The following is an 18,858-nucleotide window of genomic DNA, read 5'->3' as shown; positions in this document are numbered from 1 at the left end:
TAATTTCAATCTATTATTAATATTTTTTAAATGTTTATTAGGTATTATTTGTGCGTCATTGGCGATAATGAAAAATTCAACTTAGGCCACTATAGTTGTCCCGGTACAACATTATTCAGTACAAAATATAAAAGATGTGTAGATGCAAAACTTTCTGAATGTGAACCTTTGACGACACCAGTTACCACCCTGGAACCCACTACACAAATTCCTACAACGGCGTTGCCTGATTTTGTATGCACATCAGAAGGTAGATTCAAAGATGAGCAAGATTTAACATGCAAATGGTCAGCGTCACTTCATATAATTTTTGAAGTAAAATTGTTGAAATTTGTTTTAAATGCACTAAATTATTTCTAGGTATTACTTGTGCGTCCTTAGCGAAAAGGGTATTATGCAACAAGGGTACTATGAATGTCCTGGGACAACACTCTTCAGTACTGGGTATAGAAGGTGTGTTCAGGCTTCTAGTTCTGATTGTATTCCAGTCACGCCTGCACCAACTGATTTACCAACAAGCACACCTTCAAGTGGGTCAACAGATACAACAACCGATGTTTCAACTCAAACACCAACCGAAAGTTCTACTTCTCAATCGACAGAATCTTCTACAGAACCTACAATTGAAACAACTACTGAAAATATTGCAACTAACCCAAGTACAAATACCCCCACCGATAAACCAACTGATGCTCCAGAATTTGTTTGTACCAAAGAAGGGCGATTCAAAGATGAACAAGACAATACATGCAAAATGTAAATATAACTCTAAACTAATTCTGCAGTTTAAATCTACTATTAATATTTTTTCAATGTTCAATAGGTATTATTTGTGCGTCATTGGCGATAATGGAAAATTCAATTTAGGCCACTACAGTTGTCCAGGTACAACATTATTCAGTATCAAATATCGAAGATGTGTAAACGCAGAACTTTCTGAATGTGAACCATTGACGACACCAGTTACAACAGAGGAACCCACCACTACACAAATTCCGACAACGGCGTTGCCTGATTTTGTATGCACATCAGAAGGTAGATTCAAAGATGAACAAGATTTAACATGCAAATGGTCAGCGTCAGTTTATATGACTTTTGAAGTAAAATTGTTGAAATTTGTTTTAAATGCACTAAACTATTTCTAGGTATTACTTGTGCGTCCTTAGCGAAAAAGGAATTATGCAACAGGGGCACTATCAATGCCCTGGGACAACACTCTTTAGCACTCGGTATAGAAGATGTGTTCCAGCTTCTAGTTCTGATTGTATTCCAGTCACGCCTGCACCAACTGATTTACCAACAAGCACACCTACAAGTGGGTCAACAGATACAACAACCGACGTTTCAACCCAAACACCAACCGAAAGTTCTACTTCTCAATCGACAGAATCTTCTACAAAACCTACAATTGAAACAACTACTGAAAATACTGCAACTAACCCAAGTACAAATACTCCAACTGATAAACCAACTGATGCTCCAGAATTTATTTGTACCAAAGAAGGGCGATTCAAAGACGAACAAGACAATACATGTAAAATGTAAAGATAACTCTAAATTAATTCTGCAGTTTAAATCTATTATTAATATTTTTTTTCAATGTTCAATAGGTATTATTTGTGCGTCATTGGCGATAATGGAAAATTCAATTTAGGCCACTACAGTTGTCCAGGTACAACATTATTCAGTACCAAATATCGAATATGTGTAAACGCAGAACTTTCTGAATGTGAACCATTGACGACACCAATTACAACAGAGGAACCCACCACTACACAAATTCCGACAACGGCGTTGCCTGATTTTGTGTGCACATCAGAAGGTAGATTCAAAGATGAACAAGATTTAACATGCAAATGGTCAGCGTCACTTTTTATGACTTTTGAAGTAAAATTGTTGAAATTTGTTTTAAATGCACTAAATTATTTCTAGGTATTACTTATGCGTCCTTAGCGAAAAAGGAATTATGCAACAGGGGCACTATCAATGCCCTGGGACAACGCTCTTTAGCACTGGGTATAGAAGATGTGTTCAAGCTTCTAGTTCTGATTGTATTCCAGTCACGCCTGCACCAACTGATTTACCAACAAGTACACCTACAAGTGGGTCAACAGATACAACAACCGATGTTTCAACACAGACACCAACCGAAAGTACTACTTCTCAATCGACAGAATCTTCTACGAGACCTACAATTGAAACGACTACAGAAAATACTGCAACTAACCCAAGTACAAATACTCCAACTGATAAACCAACTGATGCTCCAGAATTTGTTTGTACCAAAGAAGGGCGATTCAAAGATGAACAAGACAATACATGCAAAATGTAAATATAACTCTAAATTAATTCTGCAGTTTAAATCTACTATTAATATTTTTTCAATGTTCAATAGGTATTATTTGTGCGTCATTGGCGATAATCGAAAATTCAATTTAGGCCACTACAGTTGTCCTGGTACAACATTATTCAGTATCAAATATCGAAGATGTGTAAACGCAGAACTTTCTGAATGTGAACCTTTGACAACACCAATTACCACCCTGGAACCCACTACACAAATGCCTACAACGGCATTGCCTGATTTTGTATGCACATCAGAAGGCAGATTCAAAGATGAGCAAGATTTAACCTGCAAATGGTCAGCGTAACTTTATACAACTTATGAAAGACAATTAGTAAAATTTATATTATATGCTTAAAATTAAATTTAGGTATTACTTGTGCGTACTTAGCGAAAAGGGAATTATGCAACAGGGACACTATCAATGCCCTGGGACAACACTCTTTAGCACTGGGTATAGAAGATGTGTTCAAGCTTCTAGTTCTGATTGTATTCCAGTCACGCCTGCACCAACTGATTTACCAACAAGTACACCTACAAGTGGGTCAACAGATACAACAACCGATGTTTCAACCCAGACACCAAGCGAAAATACTACTTCTCAAACGACAGAATCTTCTACGAGACCTACAATTGAAACAACTACTGAAAATACAGCAACAAATCCAAGTACAAATATTCCAACCAATAAACCCACTGATGCTCCAGAATTTGTTTGTAGCAAAGAAGGTCGATTTAAAGACGAACAAGACAACAGCTGCAAGATGTAAAAACTTTAATATAGATATACATATTCACATAACTGTTATTGATATTATTATTTGAATTGATATTAGGTATTACTTGTGCGTCATTGGTGAAAACGGAAAGTTCAATTTGGGTCACTATAGTTGCCCTGGTACAACATTATTCAGTATCAAATATCGAAGATGTGTAAATGCTGAACTTTCTGAATGTGTGCCTTCAACTACATCAGTTGCAACGACAGAAACAACGCCCATTCCAACCACATCAAATCCCACAACACCACCGCCAGAGTTTATTTGTGAATCAGAAGGAAGATTTAAAGATGAGCAAGATTTAACTTGTAAATGGTAAAGATTGTATTATTGTATTACAATAACAGTTTTGAAGCAATTATTTAAATTCATTTTCAACTGCATAGGTATTATTTATGTGTACTCAGTGCCGAAGGCATAATGCAGAAAGGTCATTACAAATGTCCCGGAACAACACTCTTTAGTTTCGGATACAGAAGATGTGTTGAGGCTTCTACATCAGACTGCATACCAGCAACTACACCTAATCCAAATCCAACAACAACATTTACTAGTACAACAACTACAAGTTCAACAACTATATTAACAAGTTCCACAACAGATAATCCTACAAGTTCTATAACAGATGTTCCAACAAGCCCTACCACAAATAGCTCTACAAATGAGCCCACTACACAGCCGTCATCCTCTTTTACTTGCGTAAAAGAAGGACGATTCAAAGACGATGAAGATGACACTTGTAAAATGTATGCGATATTAGTGCAGCATATTTAGTTATTTACATAAAGTATTAATTTTTTTTAATTTCAATGTTTTAGGTATTATTTGTGCGTGCTAGGTAGCAATGGTAAATTTAATCTCGGACATTATAGTTGTCCTGGTGAAACATTGTTTAGTAAAAGATATCGTAGATGCGTTAAAGCCGAGCTTTCCGGTTGCAAGCCAGACATTGCAACTACAGAATCATCACCGACTAGCACTGATATATCACACACTACAGAAATTCCCGAATTTACTTGCATAAAAGAAGGCAGATTTAAAGACGAATTAGACACAACTTGCAAATGGTTTGTTTGCAAATTTTATAATAGTAATTTTATCTGTGAATTTATTAATTATTAAATCATTATTAAATTATAGGTATTACCTGTGCGTCCGCGATGGCAATGGAAATTTGCAGAAAGGTCATTATGCATGTCCTGGAACAACATACTTCAGTAAATTTTATAAGAGATGCATTCATTCTACCATGTCTAGTTGTGTGCCAAGCGAATCTCAAACTACTTCAACAACTTTGGCTCCAACCACTACTCAATCTAGTTCTACATGTAAAATGGCAGGATCATTTATTAATTTAGATGTACCGCATTGCATGGCTTATTACAATTGCGTACAAATACCAGGAAAATTAGTCAGAATTGACCACCAATGTCCAAATGGCACTGTGTACCACTTAATTCAAAAACATTGTGTTCCTGATAGCGAATACACATGCCCATTGTAAATCTATAAAGTTATGAATATATGTTATTGTTATTAAATTGCGTTGTTAACGATGTTCTTACTTATTGCAAATTAGCTTTTATTATTATCTTAAATTTCATATATTCCTATATGTATAAACATATGAAAAAATATATTTCATTTTAACAAAGTTCTGTTTTATTATTCACTCATTATCGTTCAATATTTTAATTTTAATCTTATCATTTACAATGAGCTAGACAATTGCAATTCACAATGAGCAGACTCGTATTTGTAAACACCATTACTTTAAAATGAAAGATGTAATTAAATAAGAAAACAAAAGAATGCAATGACAAATTAATTTGATGTACAAAAAATATCAATGATTTTTATATAAATTATTTTTTTAAGAAGTTTTATAAAAAAAATTATTCTTATTTTATAATTTTAAGAGCTAAATGTTGAATTTTGTTACATACAACAGAACAATCAGCCATAATGTCAAACATTATGCCAAAATATCAATTCATGAGTAAGTGTTCCCTTTCTAATAAATTATACCAATGACGTTTTATTTGTTACTTAATTTTTTAATTAGTTTCCTGATTAATGAGCTTGGGCATAATTCAAAACTGAATCCTGATCAATATATAAGCTGTAAAACTAAACAGTTCTTAACAAAATATAGTCAACTTGCGACAATATTGAATAATCAAGAAAACACAAAATGCATCAGTGAAGAAGAATTGGAATCTCAAACCAAATGGTAAATTCTCGTACTAAATTAGGACGATCTTATAATACTTCCTTCTTCCTTACAATTCCGTAAACTATGCATCAAAATTAACTTGCTAAAGTTCATTTTCCTTACTAAAAAAAAGCGAATTGCCGAAATTCGTTATCGAATAACACACAGTTTCTGATAATACTATAAATTATATCTATTTCATTTATAAATAATATTTATAGTTTTCAATACAGATATTGACAAAATATTGCATGTTTGTGCAAATGTAGTACAACCTCATCAGTTCTGCAAAGCAAAATAGTAAATTTATCCATTTTTATCATCGAACGCAATGCCAATAACAGTCTAATGAATTTTTCATTAAGGTTTATGATTTTTTTAAGTATTGAAACTAATTCAAACTATGTAAATAAACAATAATATCGTAAAAATAAAATAAACTCAATCGCCATCCAATCATCAAAAATATAATAATTAAGTATTAAGAAATGACCCGGTCAAACTATAGCATGATTTCCAACTAAGATCTTAAGATCTGTTTTTAAAATTGGTTCAGGACTTCTGGCTAAAACGTGCACAAAAAAAATTGTACTTTTCTGATAATTATAAAAAAGTTGTTTTGCCAATCGTCGCGTAAAACTAATCAGGGCTAGTGTCTTATCGAGTTATTTTATGTGCACTATATATAATCTAATAATAATATGAATAAAAATATTAAAAAAATATAAGTTAGCATGAAATTAATTTCGAAGAGGCCCAAAAAAGAATGTAAACTCAATAGATCGTGAAATCTGTGCTATTGAAATAGAACAAACTAATTTTAGATACAAAATATTTAAGGTTCGGATGGTATATCTTCAACAAAGAAAACCCCCTTCAATTAGGAAGTATTAAAATTCAACCCAAACTTGCAAAATTTGACGACTCCTGTGAAGAAGGTGGTTGCAAGCCTGAGAAAACAAATCCGCATTCCAAACCATTAGATGAGTTCATAAACCAAGAAGCTGTTCAAGATACAGATAAAGATGATACTTATGAAGACCCAAATGCAGACGATCGTGATAGCCATCATTCAGCAACCCACAGTGATATACCCCCAATTCCTCCTATAGACACCCCCCCACCGCAGCCCTATGACGAAGATGATAGCCGCTATGACGAACCTGATGGTTACCATGACCAGGATATTCTACCCCATGACATAGCTGATGAACCTCATGAAATCCTTGATCCACATTTCGGTATTGAAACACGCATGGAATACGAAATTGAAAAACGTAAAAAGGAGAAAGAACAGCCCAATTCTAGTAAAAAGGATGAAGATAGACAACAAGATACTGACGAACCGCAGGATACGGTTGCGGAAACCGATGAACCAGATTTACCAATACTGGATTTAGGCGGAGGAGATATGTGATCTTAACATGAATTTTGCATTTATATAATGTTTCGGATATTTATATATTATATAATTATATATTATTCGCAAAAAATAATATATGTGCTAAATTAAAATATACAATTTTAATTATCCGCTCAAAACCCAATCTTTCATGTTGCTATTAATTTAGACATAATCTCATAATTGTTTTTCACAGTTGTTTAACAATACTCATATCATTAAATTCTTTGTGACTGAACCAATAACATTTCGACACACACGACAATGCAAAAAACATTGCTGTTCGCAATCGCGAATAGATTAGATTAATTTACATATAATATTTATTAACTTCCCGTAGGGTAGTTATAGTAATAGGCCAAAAATCGAAAATGAAAACGCTTGTTTCTGAACATTTTGGCATACCTCAGAAAAAATAGATGTGTGTGTGTGTTTTGTACGTCCTCATTTTTCGTCCACGTTTTCGGGCGCACGGATCAACCGATTTGAATGATTCAAAAAACACTCGATTCCTAAGGATAGGGAGATGTGCTGATTAGTTTTTGACAAAATCAGGTCTAGCCCTTACGGAGATACGGAGCAAAGAGTGCAGAAAATAGAAATCGAGGTTTTGAGAGAACGGAGTATCCGATTTGAATGATCCAAAAAAACAGTCAATTTGTAATAATTGAGAGAAGTGTTTAGTTTTTGGTAAAGGCAGGTCCAGCCATTTCAAAGATACAGAGTTAATAGCGCAAAAAATGGCAGTTTTTGAGAGAACTAAGCGTCCGATTTGAATGATTCAAAAAACTTTCTGCTTGTTTTAACAAAATAATTGCTTTTGGAATTTTTTTTTGTATATGGAAAATAATTCTGACTAAAGTTTTAATACACTTTGAACAAATAATTTTTAGATACAGATATTCAGTTTATATAATTCTTATAAATATCAGACAATGTTACAATATTTATAATAATCTATTTGAAAACATTTAATATTCCTCGAACATTTCGTTACGGTACGGAAAATTCCAGCAATTTTCCTTAAGGCACAATTATATATTATAAATATTAATATACTTATACACCTTGACAGAATGCCTTACAAGTTAGCCCTAGGCAATAAATGTTATGTAAGTCATTTTCTGTTCCTTAGACATATCGTAAGATAGTACAATAAATGAATTTCAAAGCTTATAATATAGTATGGTTTATGAATTTTCTAAAAATGGTTACCTACTACTTTTTACCTAAATTTTATGTCAACTTTAAATCAAACTAAATTTTATATTATACATAATATGTTATGTAAGTATATATCAATTTCTTTATCTTTGAACAAATTGTTCAAAAATATCCGATCTAATTTTAGACTGTCATCATTTTAAATGTTTTGTATATAAATTTTTATATACAATTTTTATATAATTTGTTATCTGACCATTATATAAGTTTTTAGTTCATTGTGCGTGTTTTCTTTAAATAATTATGTTTTATACACTGAAAAGAAAGACATTGATAAATAATATGAAATCAAGTTTTGTTAAAACACAAAAATATTATTTATTATTTAAAATACACAAATACAAAATCTTCTCTTAAAGTTCATTATATCATATTGAATAAAATCATTAAAATACTTATAGTCAAGCTGTGCCAAGCATATGCAAATTGAGAACTAAGCATAGGGGGTATGTGATACATTATTATATTCATTTATTTAAAATTAATATATTTATATTCACTACAGAATAACACAGCAACGACAATACCTAGGCCTCGGGCCACCTGAAGTAGGTGGTGGTGTCACAGGAGCAAAATATGCGTGGACTTTTATATTTGGCAAATGATTGCGCAATCTCCTAATAGCATTTCTTGTGACTAACTGGCAGTCATATAGTTCTATTCTTTGTAGATTGTGACAGGCTGTTAAATGTTCTAATGTTGAATCAGTTATAAGAGGGCAATTATCTAATTCTAAGACTGATAAATTTTCTGCAGCACAAGGAGATGCTGCAAGTTGCCTTATTCCCTCATCAGTAATCAACTCACAATGGGAAAGAGTCAATTTTTCCAATCTAGGGCAGCCCATTGCCAAATGCACCAAGCTAGAATCTGTAATTAAAACACACTCTTCTAAGTCCATTCTCTCAAGCAGTCTACAGTTGCGGCCCAGCGCTTGAAATCCTATATCTGAAAACTGAGAACATTGAGCAACCTCTAATGTAGCCAGATAATGAGAATTCTGAGCTAAAGTGCTTAAAGTCAAATCAGTCAATCCAACACACCCTGTTAAGCACAGTTGTCTCAAACCGAGACATCGCTCGGCTATTTGACAAACAGACTCATCAGTTAGAGAATCACAGCCATGTAAATTTAACACTTGCAAACCTGTACAAAATCTTGCTAAGGAAGTAACAGCTCTATCATTCACATCTTTGCAACCTATTCCTATAAATGTTTGCAACTTAGGACAGCCATGTGCAAGTGCTTCTACCCCTGTCGCTGTAACCAGATGGCACCATGAAATGTTAATGTGCACTAAATTTGGGCAACCATCAGACAGAGCCTTTAAACTCATATCAGTTATATTTGCACATGAATCCAAATTTATGGATATTAATTTTGCACAACATCTGCTTAATGCTTGTATACTAATATCAGTGACTTTTTTGCATTTATTTAGATTTAAATCTTCGATATTTGGACAGTGTTGTGCAAGTTGACGGATAGAACCATCGCCAACAGACTGGCAACCTCTTAAAGATAGCTGTCTTAGAAATCCTCCACAGCGCCTCGATATATTTTCTATAACAGGACCTTCAACATCTGTTTGAAATTCAAATAAGTCTATACGCTGCCAATTAGACCCATCAAGTGCTAATACATTCCACAGCTTTGATACTTGAGCGCATCTGCACAAAGACACAACATCCAAGTATGAAAGAATCCTTAGCAATAATTCTCTGGGCAGTAGTTTTGATATGGGGGCCGAATCTTCAGCAACAAGGGAGTATTCAAACTTTGTGCGAGCCGAATTTGCCATCATGCAATAGAAATATCAAATATAAATAAGATCACAATTTATTACAAGTCTGTTTTCTAATCACATCATAAGTTCACAACAAATAGTTTTTCATAAAATCATTATGAGTTATTCGATTAATGTTTTATTGCAATGAAGCTGCAACACCAAAATATTTAATTACGCAGATATAACTGGTAAATGCATTTCATTTTTGTTAACATGTCAACAATGACAACTATCACTAAATTGTTAAATATAAGTCTGAGTGAGTTATAACGCACGTTAAATATAATCACAGTCAAACACATAAATCAAATATTTCTTATATTTATTTTTTTCCACTGCCATGATGAATCATCTGCTAAACGAAAACATACAAATTGTCAAAACAACCAATTCTTTTGAAGTGTTGCCTGAGATTAGGAACAACGAGAGTTGTGACTACACTGGCAGTTTTTTACCACACTAAAATATAACACGAAATTTCATACTTTAACAATGACAATAATCATATCAATTGATATCAAGTCTAAATTTATAAAATTAATACAATTGCTCCAGAGATACGGATAAATTCAAATATCAACATATTTGCATTAACTTATTTGCGTCGCTCTTATTTCCATTATTAGTTTTGAATCAACAATTTTAAATACGTAAATTCATCATAGAAAATTTATTTTCGTGCTATAACATCATATCTACTATAAATTATTCAATTATTGCAGTGGTAATTATTACGTTTATAAATTGCAGTGAATATTTTTTCTACTCTATTTTGGAAGAAATCTATGCTCATTAGTCATACGTCAAAACGTCAAATTGCCCTTCAAATAATAGTGCTGTCATTGTCCGTCATTGTCTCGTATTTGACAACTGTGTAGTAATTGTATTGATTCGATTTTAATTATTTTCTGCATATTTTGACTACAATGTTTCGTTCTGCTGGAAATTTTGACAAACTTTTAGGTAAATATATTTTATAAATGTTTTATATATTACAGATATAAAATGTTTTATAATTTACAGATAAGGCTACTAGCAATTTGCGTCTTGATCCAGACTGGCCTGCAATTTTACAAATATGTGATTTAATCAGGCAGAATGACTGCACGTAAGTAAATCTAATGTGTGTACCTTAACTCTGCAATAAACATATTTTACTTTTGTAGCCCCAAATATGCCATAGCTTCAATAAAAAAGAAACTATATTCATCTAATCCGCACCAAGCAATGTTTGCTATGTTAGTTCTGGAGAGTGTCGTTAAAAATTGCGGTTAGTATAATTAAATAAATAATAAATAAATAAATAATATAATGATAATGAAACCTGTTTATTTTATTCAAATAAAGGTTCTATAATCCATGACGAAATTACTTCTAAAGCAAATTGTGAAATGTTCAGAGAAATAGTAACCACATCACAGCATGAAAATGTCCGCACAAAGATGTTAGAACTGATTCAAGCTTGGGCTTTTGCATTCCGTCAAAATCCGAAGTACAGAGCAGTACAAGTAAGATAAAACTTTATACAATCAAAATTCTTAACAGAGTTATTATTAAAATTATATTTATTTGTTTTATTCATGATCTAATAACAATGATCTTTTGTGTTTAGGATACCATGAATATTTTAAAATCTGAAGGTCGTACTTTTCCTGCGTTGAAGGAAAGTGATGCTATGTTTAGTGCTCATAGTGCACCAGAATGGGCAGATGGTGAAGTCTGTAATCGATGCAGAGTTGCATTTTCTCTAGTTCAACGAAAGCATCATTGCCGAGCCTGTGGCCAAGTTGTATGTAATCAGTGCAGTGGTAAAACTAGTACTTTGCCCAAATTTGGAATAGAAAAAGAAGTAAATACTATACCTTATCTTAGTCTAAAAACTACTAGCCCCTTTAATTGTATTGAATATTTCTATATAGGTCAGAGTTTGTGATGCTTGCTATGATCAAGTAAATAGACCATTGTCAAGATCCAAATCTCCAAGTTTGCAAAATGATAATGATCTTCCAGTTGAATATTTAACTAGTTCCCTAGCTCAACAAAATCAAACACCAACCAGACGTACCGCTCAGGAATTACAGGAAGAGGAAGAATTGCAACTAGCTTTGGCATTAAGTCAATCTGAAGCTGAAGTAAAGCGTAACAGTACTATGCCAAGGCAGCCTAGGGAGTTCTCACCACATAAAGATTTGAGTAAAGAAAATAATTCAAGTCCTGTAGAGGAGATACCAGCTGATCCAGAATTAGCTAGATATTTGAATAGAGGTTAGTAATTGTATATCAAATTTTAAAAAATATAAACAGATTTAACATGCTTATTTGTTTTTTTAGGATATTGGGAACAACGACAAGACATTAGTCAAGATATTGCGCCCAGCCCTTCTGCACCAGCTCCGATTCCTAGTCCAATGCCTATTGTGTCAGTAGCTGACTCAGTTTTACAAAAATCACCATCAGGCATGAAGAAAAATAAAAAATAATAGCCAAGTTGTTTCATTATCTGCTAACATTTATTTTTTTCAGGACCACAAAATGTAGCACAGGATAAGGAACTAGATGAATTTACAACAGCACTTAAATCACAAATTGAAATATTTGTTAATAGAATGAAAAGTAATTCAAGCAGAGGGCGTTCTATTGCAAATGATAGTTCAGTACAAACTCTATTCTTGAACCTAACTGCAATGCACTCTAAACTTTTACGGTATATTCAACAACAAGATGATGCCCATGTTCACTTTGAAGGATTACAAGTTAGTAGTATATCATTACAATATATATAAATCAGCTACAGTACAGTTTAGAATGTAAAATTTAATGTTTTTGAATTTTTACATTTTCAGGATAAACTAACTCAAGTCAAGGATTCTCGAGCTGCTTTGGATGTCCTTAGGGAGGAACATAGAGAGAAACTTCGAAAATTAGCTGAAGAAGCAGAAAGACAAAGACAAATGCAAATGGCTCATAAACTGGATATCATGCGTAAAAAGAAGCAAGAGTATTTGCAATATCAAAGACAGTTGGCATTACAAAAAATACAAGAGCAGGAAAGAGAAATGCAAATGCGTCAAGAGCAACAGAAACAGCAATATATCATGGGACCCCAATTTGGATTCAATCAGAATTCTCCAGCTCATACACAGTACCCTGTGTCTGGTCAGCAGTACAATTTTGTTCCACATTTCCAACCTATGATGCAAATGCCAGGGCCAGGACTGCCTATAGGAATTCCCGTGCAGCATATGATGGGTCCACCAACTAGTATGCATGGCTCAATTAATATTCATCCTGCAGTAGGACCTAATAATCCTTCGCAAATGGAGTCCAATCATCAACAACAATGCCAAGCAATTCCACCTGGTCAACAACAGATCACACAAAGTCCTATGATCAACCAACAAAATGTGCCAAATACTGTACCAAATTCACAGGCTATGGGTCCCAGAAATCCCAATATACCAAATCCACAACAGCTGGGTCATATGACCAACAATCAAAATCCAGTGATACAAATGCATTCTCAAGGCATTCCTATGGGGGGTCAGCAGCATGTTCCTCAAGCCCCTGTCATGAATCAAGGCGGAATAAATATGCCACCACCAATTGTTAATATTGCCGGACAATCTAATATGCAATTTAATCCACAAGGTGCCGTTCAAAGTTCTGCTCCTCCAGGGAGCCCTCAAACATCCACTGATACACAAACAGCTGAATTGATTAGCTTTGATTAAATTTTTATATAGATTTAAATATTGAAATAATATTTTGCATTGCACATGCACATGTTTAATTTTTTTGAATATTCATTTAACCTCTTTAGCTGGTTTATGTCATTTGTTTAATAAAACTATTAACCATATAAAAAATTTACACTAATGTGTTTTATTCAAGTAAATGTAAATTTTCAATTCAGTTCATGGTTTAATAATTTGTTAATCTAAAATATTTATGACTGACAACATAAATTTTCAAAATTAATAAGTAAGACATAAATAATTACTTACATGTTTAATGTGTAGATGCTTTTTCCCTCTCATACTCTGGAGAACCTCCACTACAATGAGTTTGTTTACTTTAAACACAACTGAAAAAGTTACTTTTTTTAATTAACTTGCTTGAACTAAAAAATATTAAATCTGTATATGTCATTTTTAATTTAATTCTTAATGTTATTTTAAGATCTACACAGTATATCACAAGAAAAAATAATTTATTGTTGCACATAACGAAATCTTAACCCCCAAACAGGCCAAGTGAAGCGATCAAGAAATTCGGCAATGAAAAGCGCGCTCTAGTGTAAATTCCCATTAAAGGCAAATTCTTAAACACAGCAGTTTTTACTATATTTTAGTAAATTTTGCCTAGTATTTAATTATGTAAATAAATTATAAAATACGAAGTAAAAATTATTTAAAGAAAAGTAAAATATATTCCAAATTCACATATTGCTGATTATCAACATTCTAAAGTCTGCAATGAATCAGATAGTCTGTTACTACGAATTATTCAAAATTTCAATATCCAAGTTATATTCCAATGATAGTTTCTAGGATTTTAGTAAATTTTATCTAGTTTTCACTAAACAAACAAATAATGTTTGGAATGGAATTTTTAATATATTTTAAGGAATGTAAAACATTATCAGATATCACTAATTATCAAAAGGTAAGAAGTTAATTGGTTGAGCATTAAAGATTTTAAACTATAAGTAAATTAACTGAAATTAGGGAATGTTTATGATGGAAATACTAATTAGGATAACATTTGAATCACTTTTCCTTATTTTTTTTTAATTATAGTTTCAAATTATAATTTCAATATCCAAGTTATATTCCAATAATAGTTTCTAGGATTTTAGTAAATTTTATCTAGTTTTCACTAAACAAACAAATAATGTTTGGAATGAAATTTTTAATATATTTTAAGGAATGTAAAACATTATCAGATATCACAAATTATCAAAAGGTAAGAAGTTATTTGGTTGACTATTAAAGATTTTAAACTATAAGTAAATTGACTAAAATTAGGGAATGTTTATGATGGAAATACTAATTAAGATAACATTTTAATTTTTTTTTTAATTATTGTTAGATAATTTTATTTATTTCATACTCATAAGCTTTACATTTTTGATTAAGGTTTCATTATTTGATTAAGTTTTGTTTAAATAACAGTAGAGTGTTACTTTGCAAGATTTATAAATATTATAAATATGATCATTAATAATTATGTTTTAAGGTGTTAACATTTGAATTAAAATAAGCAACTTATTATTTTGAAATTAAAAGGTATTTTAATTAAGAAAATAATCTGGAAGTCAAAACAAAGAATTACATAAATAAAAAATTAACATATTTTTTAATTTACTTTATTCCTCATGAATAAATGTAACAGAAACCAACTTATGTGCTAGCTGTGGGTTGAGCAGCAGTTGTCTCTTCATTAACACGATCTTTCTTGAGAACACCCATGAAAGAAAATTTATCAGCAGGAGTCTGGAATCTACCATGTCCGAATTTGGATGAAGTATCAATGAATTTCAAATTGATCTTCTCTAAAGCAATACGTTTGGTGTGGACTAATAGAGACTGAAATAAAAGAATTTTAATTAGTTTAAATTAAATTTGAATTTTACGTTGTAAGTTATAAAGAGTAAAAGTCAGATCCAAAAGTTATATTCATATGTGTATCATTGAATGGATTAAATGGATGGGGATCATCATTGATTAATTATGAAATGTACTGTAAATTATAGATACCTTTCTCATTGTGATAACACGCTTTTTGGGTCCCATGACACAGCCCTTGAGCATAACAAAATCATTGTTAACTTCACCATAATGAGGGAAGCCTCCCATGGGAGTAATGCTTTTTTCACTTAAATCATATTCAGTGGATGCATTATTCTTGATGACCTAGAACATGAAAATTGTTTAGTTTCCCTTTTAAAAGAAAAAGGATGATGAAAAATGATTAGTAATTAACTATATCAGGCCTATCATTTAAATGTCATATATGAATCATATAATTTGTATTTGGCTCTACAAAAATTCATCATGTGTCATGCTCACTTGGAAGGAAGTTAATATACATAAATTTGACACAAACCTTTCCATCTTTAGTGTGGAGACCAGCACCAATTCTATAGATTTTCTTATTGATCTCAGTACGATGATGGTATCCCTTTTGACCAGCACGAGCCACAGTGAATGAGACTCTGCTAGGATGCCAAGCTCCAATACAAGCAACTTTGCGCAGACCTTTGTGTGTCTTCCTTGGAAGCTTCTTTGTGTGCCATCTAGAAGTTACACCTAGAAGGAGAGAACATAATTATAGTCAAATTCACATGACATTTCATTTATAGTAAATGAAATGATTATCAGAAGGAAGGCAACATGGTTATATCGTTCAAAAGTTTTCAGATAAGGCACACATGGTTTCTCATCATGTAACTGAAAGATATTTATATGTAGTTAATAAAAATAATACCTTTGAATCCTTTTCCTTTAGTGACACCAATAACATCAATCATTTCATCTTGTCCAAAAACTTGGGAAACTGGAACTGGCTTCTCAAGATGTTCACGAGCCCATTGGATCTTTTGTTCAACTGTACCACCATTCAATTGGATCTCCATAATGTGTGCTTTCTTTTGACGTTGTTTCAATAGTTTCATCTAATTGAAAGAATTTATAGTTTTAAAAAAAGCACTAAAAATGATTATTAAGAAGATTAATTGTTAAATGAGTACCTGTGTATGCGCTATAACACGAATAACTTTACAGTATTTGGCCATTTTCTTCAAATCCCTTTCAATTGATTTGCGACCAAGCTCATCTTGCCATTTCTTGGAGGACTTAGAGAAAGCCTTCTTCTTGCTCTTATACCTTATTTGCAGAAGAATAATGTATATCAGAATCTAAAATCATAAAACCAGTCTCTTCTTTGAGCGGAGACCGATTTTTATACAAAAGTTCTCATGCAATGAAAATCATTGATTGGAGAACTATGTCCATGAATTAGTAATTTGATACATATATTGACATATAAAGTATATATGTACATATTGCATTTCAGACCGCCCTAGGTTATCCACATTATGTTTCAGGATAAAACCATAAACATACAACTAGGAAATCATCATATGCCTTGGATAAAATTTAAGTATTCATTGAATACTTACCAGTTTTTGTAAAATCTACGGCGGCATTCCTCTGACAAATGTTCAGCCCAAACAGTAACCAATGCCCGTAGACCATGTGGAGTTTCAATATAACCGACAGCTCCAACCACGACCATGGGTGGTGTTTCCAAAATAGTTACGGCTTCAACAATTTCTTTCTTGTTGATCTCTAAAAAAGAAAGCATTGATTGAAAGTTTTCATAAACAAAATTAGAGCAAGTAGATTTTAATTTACTTCAATACAGAAGTTTTAACAGAAATCTTTAATTCATTAAAGAGGGAATGTCATCAACATGGTTTATCCCAATGATCTTTGCCCAGGGGCTACAGAAGGTTTATGGAATATGCCGATGGGTCCTATGGACACTTGATCTACGACACTGCCAAAGGTCACCACTATTGTTTAGTGGCTCCGCTGGCTCTCTGAACAAGATTAAACTTGTCAAATAGTGTCGATAATAACAAATTCAAATATACATACTTGATCCAGGTCTGTCTGCCTCACGAAGCACGTGGGTCATACCAGCTTTGTAACCAATAAAGGCAGTTAAATGTACTGGTTTGCTAGGGTCATCTTTAGGGAAAGCCTTTACTTTACCACGGTGACGCTGGGACCTCTTCTTGGGGTAGAACCCCATGGAGCCATGTCTCGGCGCGGAAAACTTACGGTGCGACTAACAAAAGAAAATTTTATTGTACACTTCGAATAAACAGCGTAAAAAGTTTACAATAACAAGATTGCTCAGACCGCCCTAGGTTATCCACAACAAATTCAGTGTAAACCATAAACATAAATTAGGAAATCATCATCTAAATGAATTAAATGTTAAGGGGGGCGATACATGTAATCGCCTTAATTTTTACCATTTTTTGAGGACTTTTTAAACTGGGAAGGAATAACTGAATCTTTTTGAATTTTTTTATGGTTATTTATTATATATTAAAATACACAAAAACATTTTTTTTTTATTTTTTTTTTTTTAAATGGCTGCCGTAAAAATAGATCTGCCAAGACCCTCTCGGAAAACGCCATCAATCTGCGGGCGTTCTCACTTTTCGTACGGTGATCTGAATTCAAAAAAATTAGTTTGTACGTATTCATAAAACATATATCTTCTAGTTAAACCAAAAAAAAATTAAAAAAGTCACAAAATCGTAAATTGGCAGACCTCAGAAAAAAAAAGTTCGATTTTTCACCATTTTTTCACTGTTTTTTTTGGTAAAAAGGTTAATTTTTGAAATTTTTTTTGGAATGTTTGAGGTTTAACTAGAAGCTATTACTGTAAAGTAGATGTGTGCAAAATTTCATTGGAATCGGTTGAGAACTTTTTGAGTTATCACGCCCGCAGTATTCAAAAATGTCGTTTTGAGAAAAACGCGTTTAAAGTTTTGACACAGAAACAGATAAGAGTACAATTGCACTCGAGCGTCGAGTTGAGGCGTGGCACTTAAATGAGTTTTTAAGGTATAAATAATGATAATTTTGTTTTGAATTTTTGCAGGCATATTTTTGAGATGTTATTGTAACGATTTATGAAAAAAAAAAACATCGTTTTTTTTTTTCTTGTTACATGTATCGCCCCCCTTAACCAAAAACGCGTATTAAAAATTGAATAGAAGTTTCATAAAATAGAACGAATATAATGAAAATTAAACACTGGTTTTACAGAATAAAACATCACACACTTTTTGCAATAATAAAGTAAAATAGATTGCCACGTGAAAAGAAGATTAAAACAGATTATACACTCACCATTGCCAAAACAGATGCAAGAACAAAATGGACGATTCACTGACCTTACCAATGCTTTTATACCTCAGTCACGTGATGCCGGAAATAATCGTATTGCCACATGTGAAGAAAGTTATTGGAATGATTAACTGTTGTTACCAACGTCAAATCGTCAAATCGCAGATTTTCA

The 18,858-nt window shown here is 32.5% G+C and overlaps 4 protein-coding genes across 4 annotated transcripts; 2 read left to right on the top strand and 2 right to left on the bottom strand.

Annotated features, from left to right (window-relative positions):
• The first annotated feature begins 177 nt into the window (after positions 1-177).
• LOC113373830 (mucin-5AC-like) lies at positions 178-6,755 on the top strand. Its single transcript, XM_026614103.1, has 14 exons — positions 178-287; positions 361-756; positions 824-1,072; positions 1,146-1,541; positions 1,611-1,859; positions 1,933-2,328; positions 2,396-2,641; positions 2,715-3,110; positions 3,181-3,438; positions 3,510-3,869; positions 3,942-4,190; positions 4,264-4,623; positions 5,189-5,356; positions 6,179-6,755. The coding sequence occupies exons 2-14, from the start codon at positions 395-397 to the stop codon at positions 6,753-6,755; spliced, it is 4,266 nt and encodes a 1,421-aa protein (XP_026469888.1). The 5' UTR covers positions 178-287; positions 361-394.
• Positions 6,756-8,317: 1,562 nt separating this feature from the next.
• On the bottom strand, positions 8,318-10,072 carry LOC113372339 (F-box/LRR-repeat protein 20). Its single transcript, XM_026612668.1, has one exon. The coding sequence runs from the start codon at positions 9,766-9,768 to the stop codon at positions 8,464-8,466; it is 1,305 nt and encodes a 434-aa protein (XP_026468453.1). The 5' UTR covers positions 9,769-10,072; the 3' UTR covers positions 8,318-8,463.
• A 484-nt stretch (positions 10,073-10,556) lies between these two features.
• LOC113372336 (hepatocyte growth factor-regulated tyrosine kinase substrate) lies at positions 10,557-13,519 on the top strand. Its single transcript, XM_026612662.1, has 9 exons — positions 10,557-10,716; positions 10,777-10,861; positions 10,920-11,023; positions 11,101-11,261; positions 11,366-11,602; positions 11,673-12,018; positions 12,085-12,210; positions 12,277-12,506; positions 12,597-13,519. Exons 1-9 carry the CDS (start codon positions 10,680-10,682, stop codon positions 13,482-13,484), a joined length of 2,214 nt encoding a protein of 737 aa, XP_026468447.1. The 5' UTR covers positions 10,557-10,679; the 3' UTR covers positions 13,485-13,519.
• Positions 13,520-15,105: 1,586 nt separating this feature from the next.
• On the bottom strand, positions 15,106-18,816 carry LOC113372340 (60S ribosomal protein L3). The gene is made up of 8 exons (XM_026612669.1): positions 18,690-18,816; positions 17,418-17,610; positions 16,937-17,105; positions 16,505-16,640; positions 16,243-16,429; positions 15,862-16,064; positions 15,513-15,668; positions 15,106-15,341 (listed from the first exon to the last, which is right to left on the bottom strand). The coding sequence occupies exons 1-8, from the start codon at positions 18,690-18,692 to the stop codon at positions 15,156-15,158; spliced, it is 1,233 nt and encodes a 410-aa protein (XP_026468454.1). The 5' UTR covers positions 18,693-18,816; the 3' UTR covers positions 15,106-15,155.
• Positions 18,817-18,858: the final 42 nt, after the last annotated feature.

This window comes from Ctenocephalides felis, unplaced genomic scaffold (genome assembly GCF_003426905.1).
Source record: "Ctenocephalides felis isolate EL2017-DRISC unplaced genomic scaffold, ASM342690v1 CF-g0.4_SCAFFOLD_01604, whole genome shotgun sequence".
In the NCBI taxonomy this organism is placed as follows: domain Eukaryota; kingdom Metazoa; phylum Arthropoda; class Insecta; order Siphonaptera; family Pulicidae; genus Ctenocephalides; species Ctenocephalides felis.
This window is presented reverse-complemented; position numbering and strand designations above follow the sequence as displayed.

Bases quoted from the DNA above. Each gene is read 5' to 3' on its own strand.
- LOC113373830 (XM_026614103.1), top strand. From the start codon at position 395: ATGCAACAAGGGTACTATGAATGTCCTGGGACAACACTCTTCAGTACT. The intron at 1,073-1,145 runs GTCAGCGTCAGT...AACTATTTCTAG, and splicing joins CAAGATTTAACATGCAAATG to GTATTACTTGTGCGTCCTTA. The intron at 1,860-1,932 runs GTCAGCGTCACT...AATTATTTCTAG, and splicing joins CAAGATTTAACATGCAAATG to GTATTACTTATGCGTCCTTA.
- LOC113372339 (XM_026612668.1), bottom strand. From the start codon at position 9,768: ATGATGGCAAATTCGGCTCGCACAAAGTTTGAATACTCCCTTGTTGCT.
- LOC113372336 (XM_026612662.1), top strand. From the start codon at position 10,680: ATGTTTCGTTCTGCTGGAAATTTTGACAAACTTTTAG. The intron at 11,603-11,672 runs GTAAATACTATA...ATTTCTATATAG, and splicing joins AATTTGGAATAGAAAAAGAA to GTCAGAGTTTGTGATGCTTG. The intron at 12,507-12,596 runs GTTAGTAGTATA...TTACATTTTCAG, and splicing joins TTCACTTTGAAGGATTACAA to GATAAACTAACTCAAGTCAA.
- LOC113372340 (XM_026612669.1), bottom strand. The intron at 16,641-16,936 runs GTAAGTATTCAA...TCTGCAAATAAG, and splicing joins CGTAGATTTTACAAAAACTG to GTATAAGAGCAAGAAGAAGG. The intron at 15,342-15,512 runs GTATCTATAATT...CTTTTATTTCAG, and splicing joins GTGTTATCACAATGAGAAAG to TCTCTATTAGTCCACACCAA.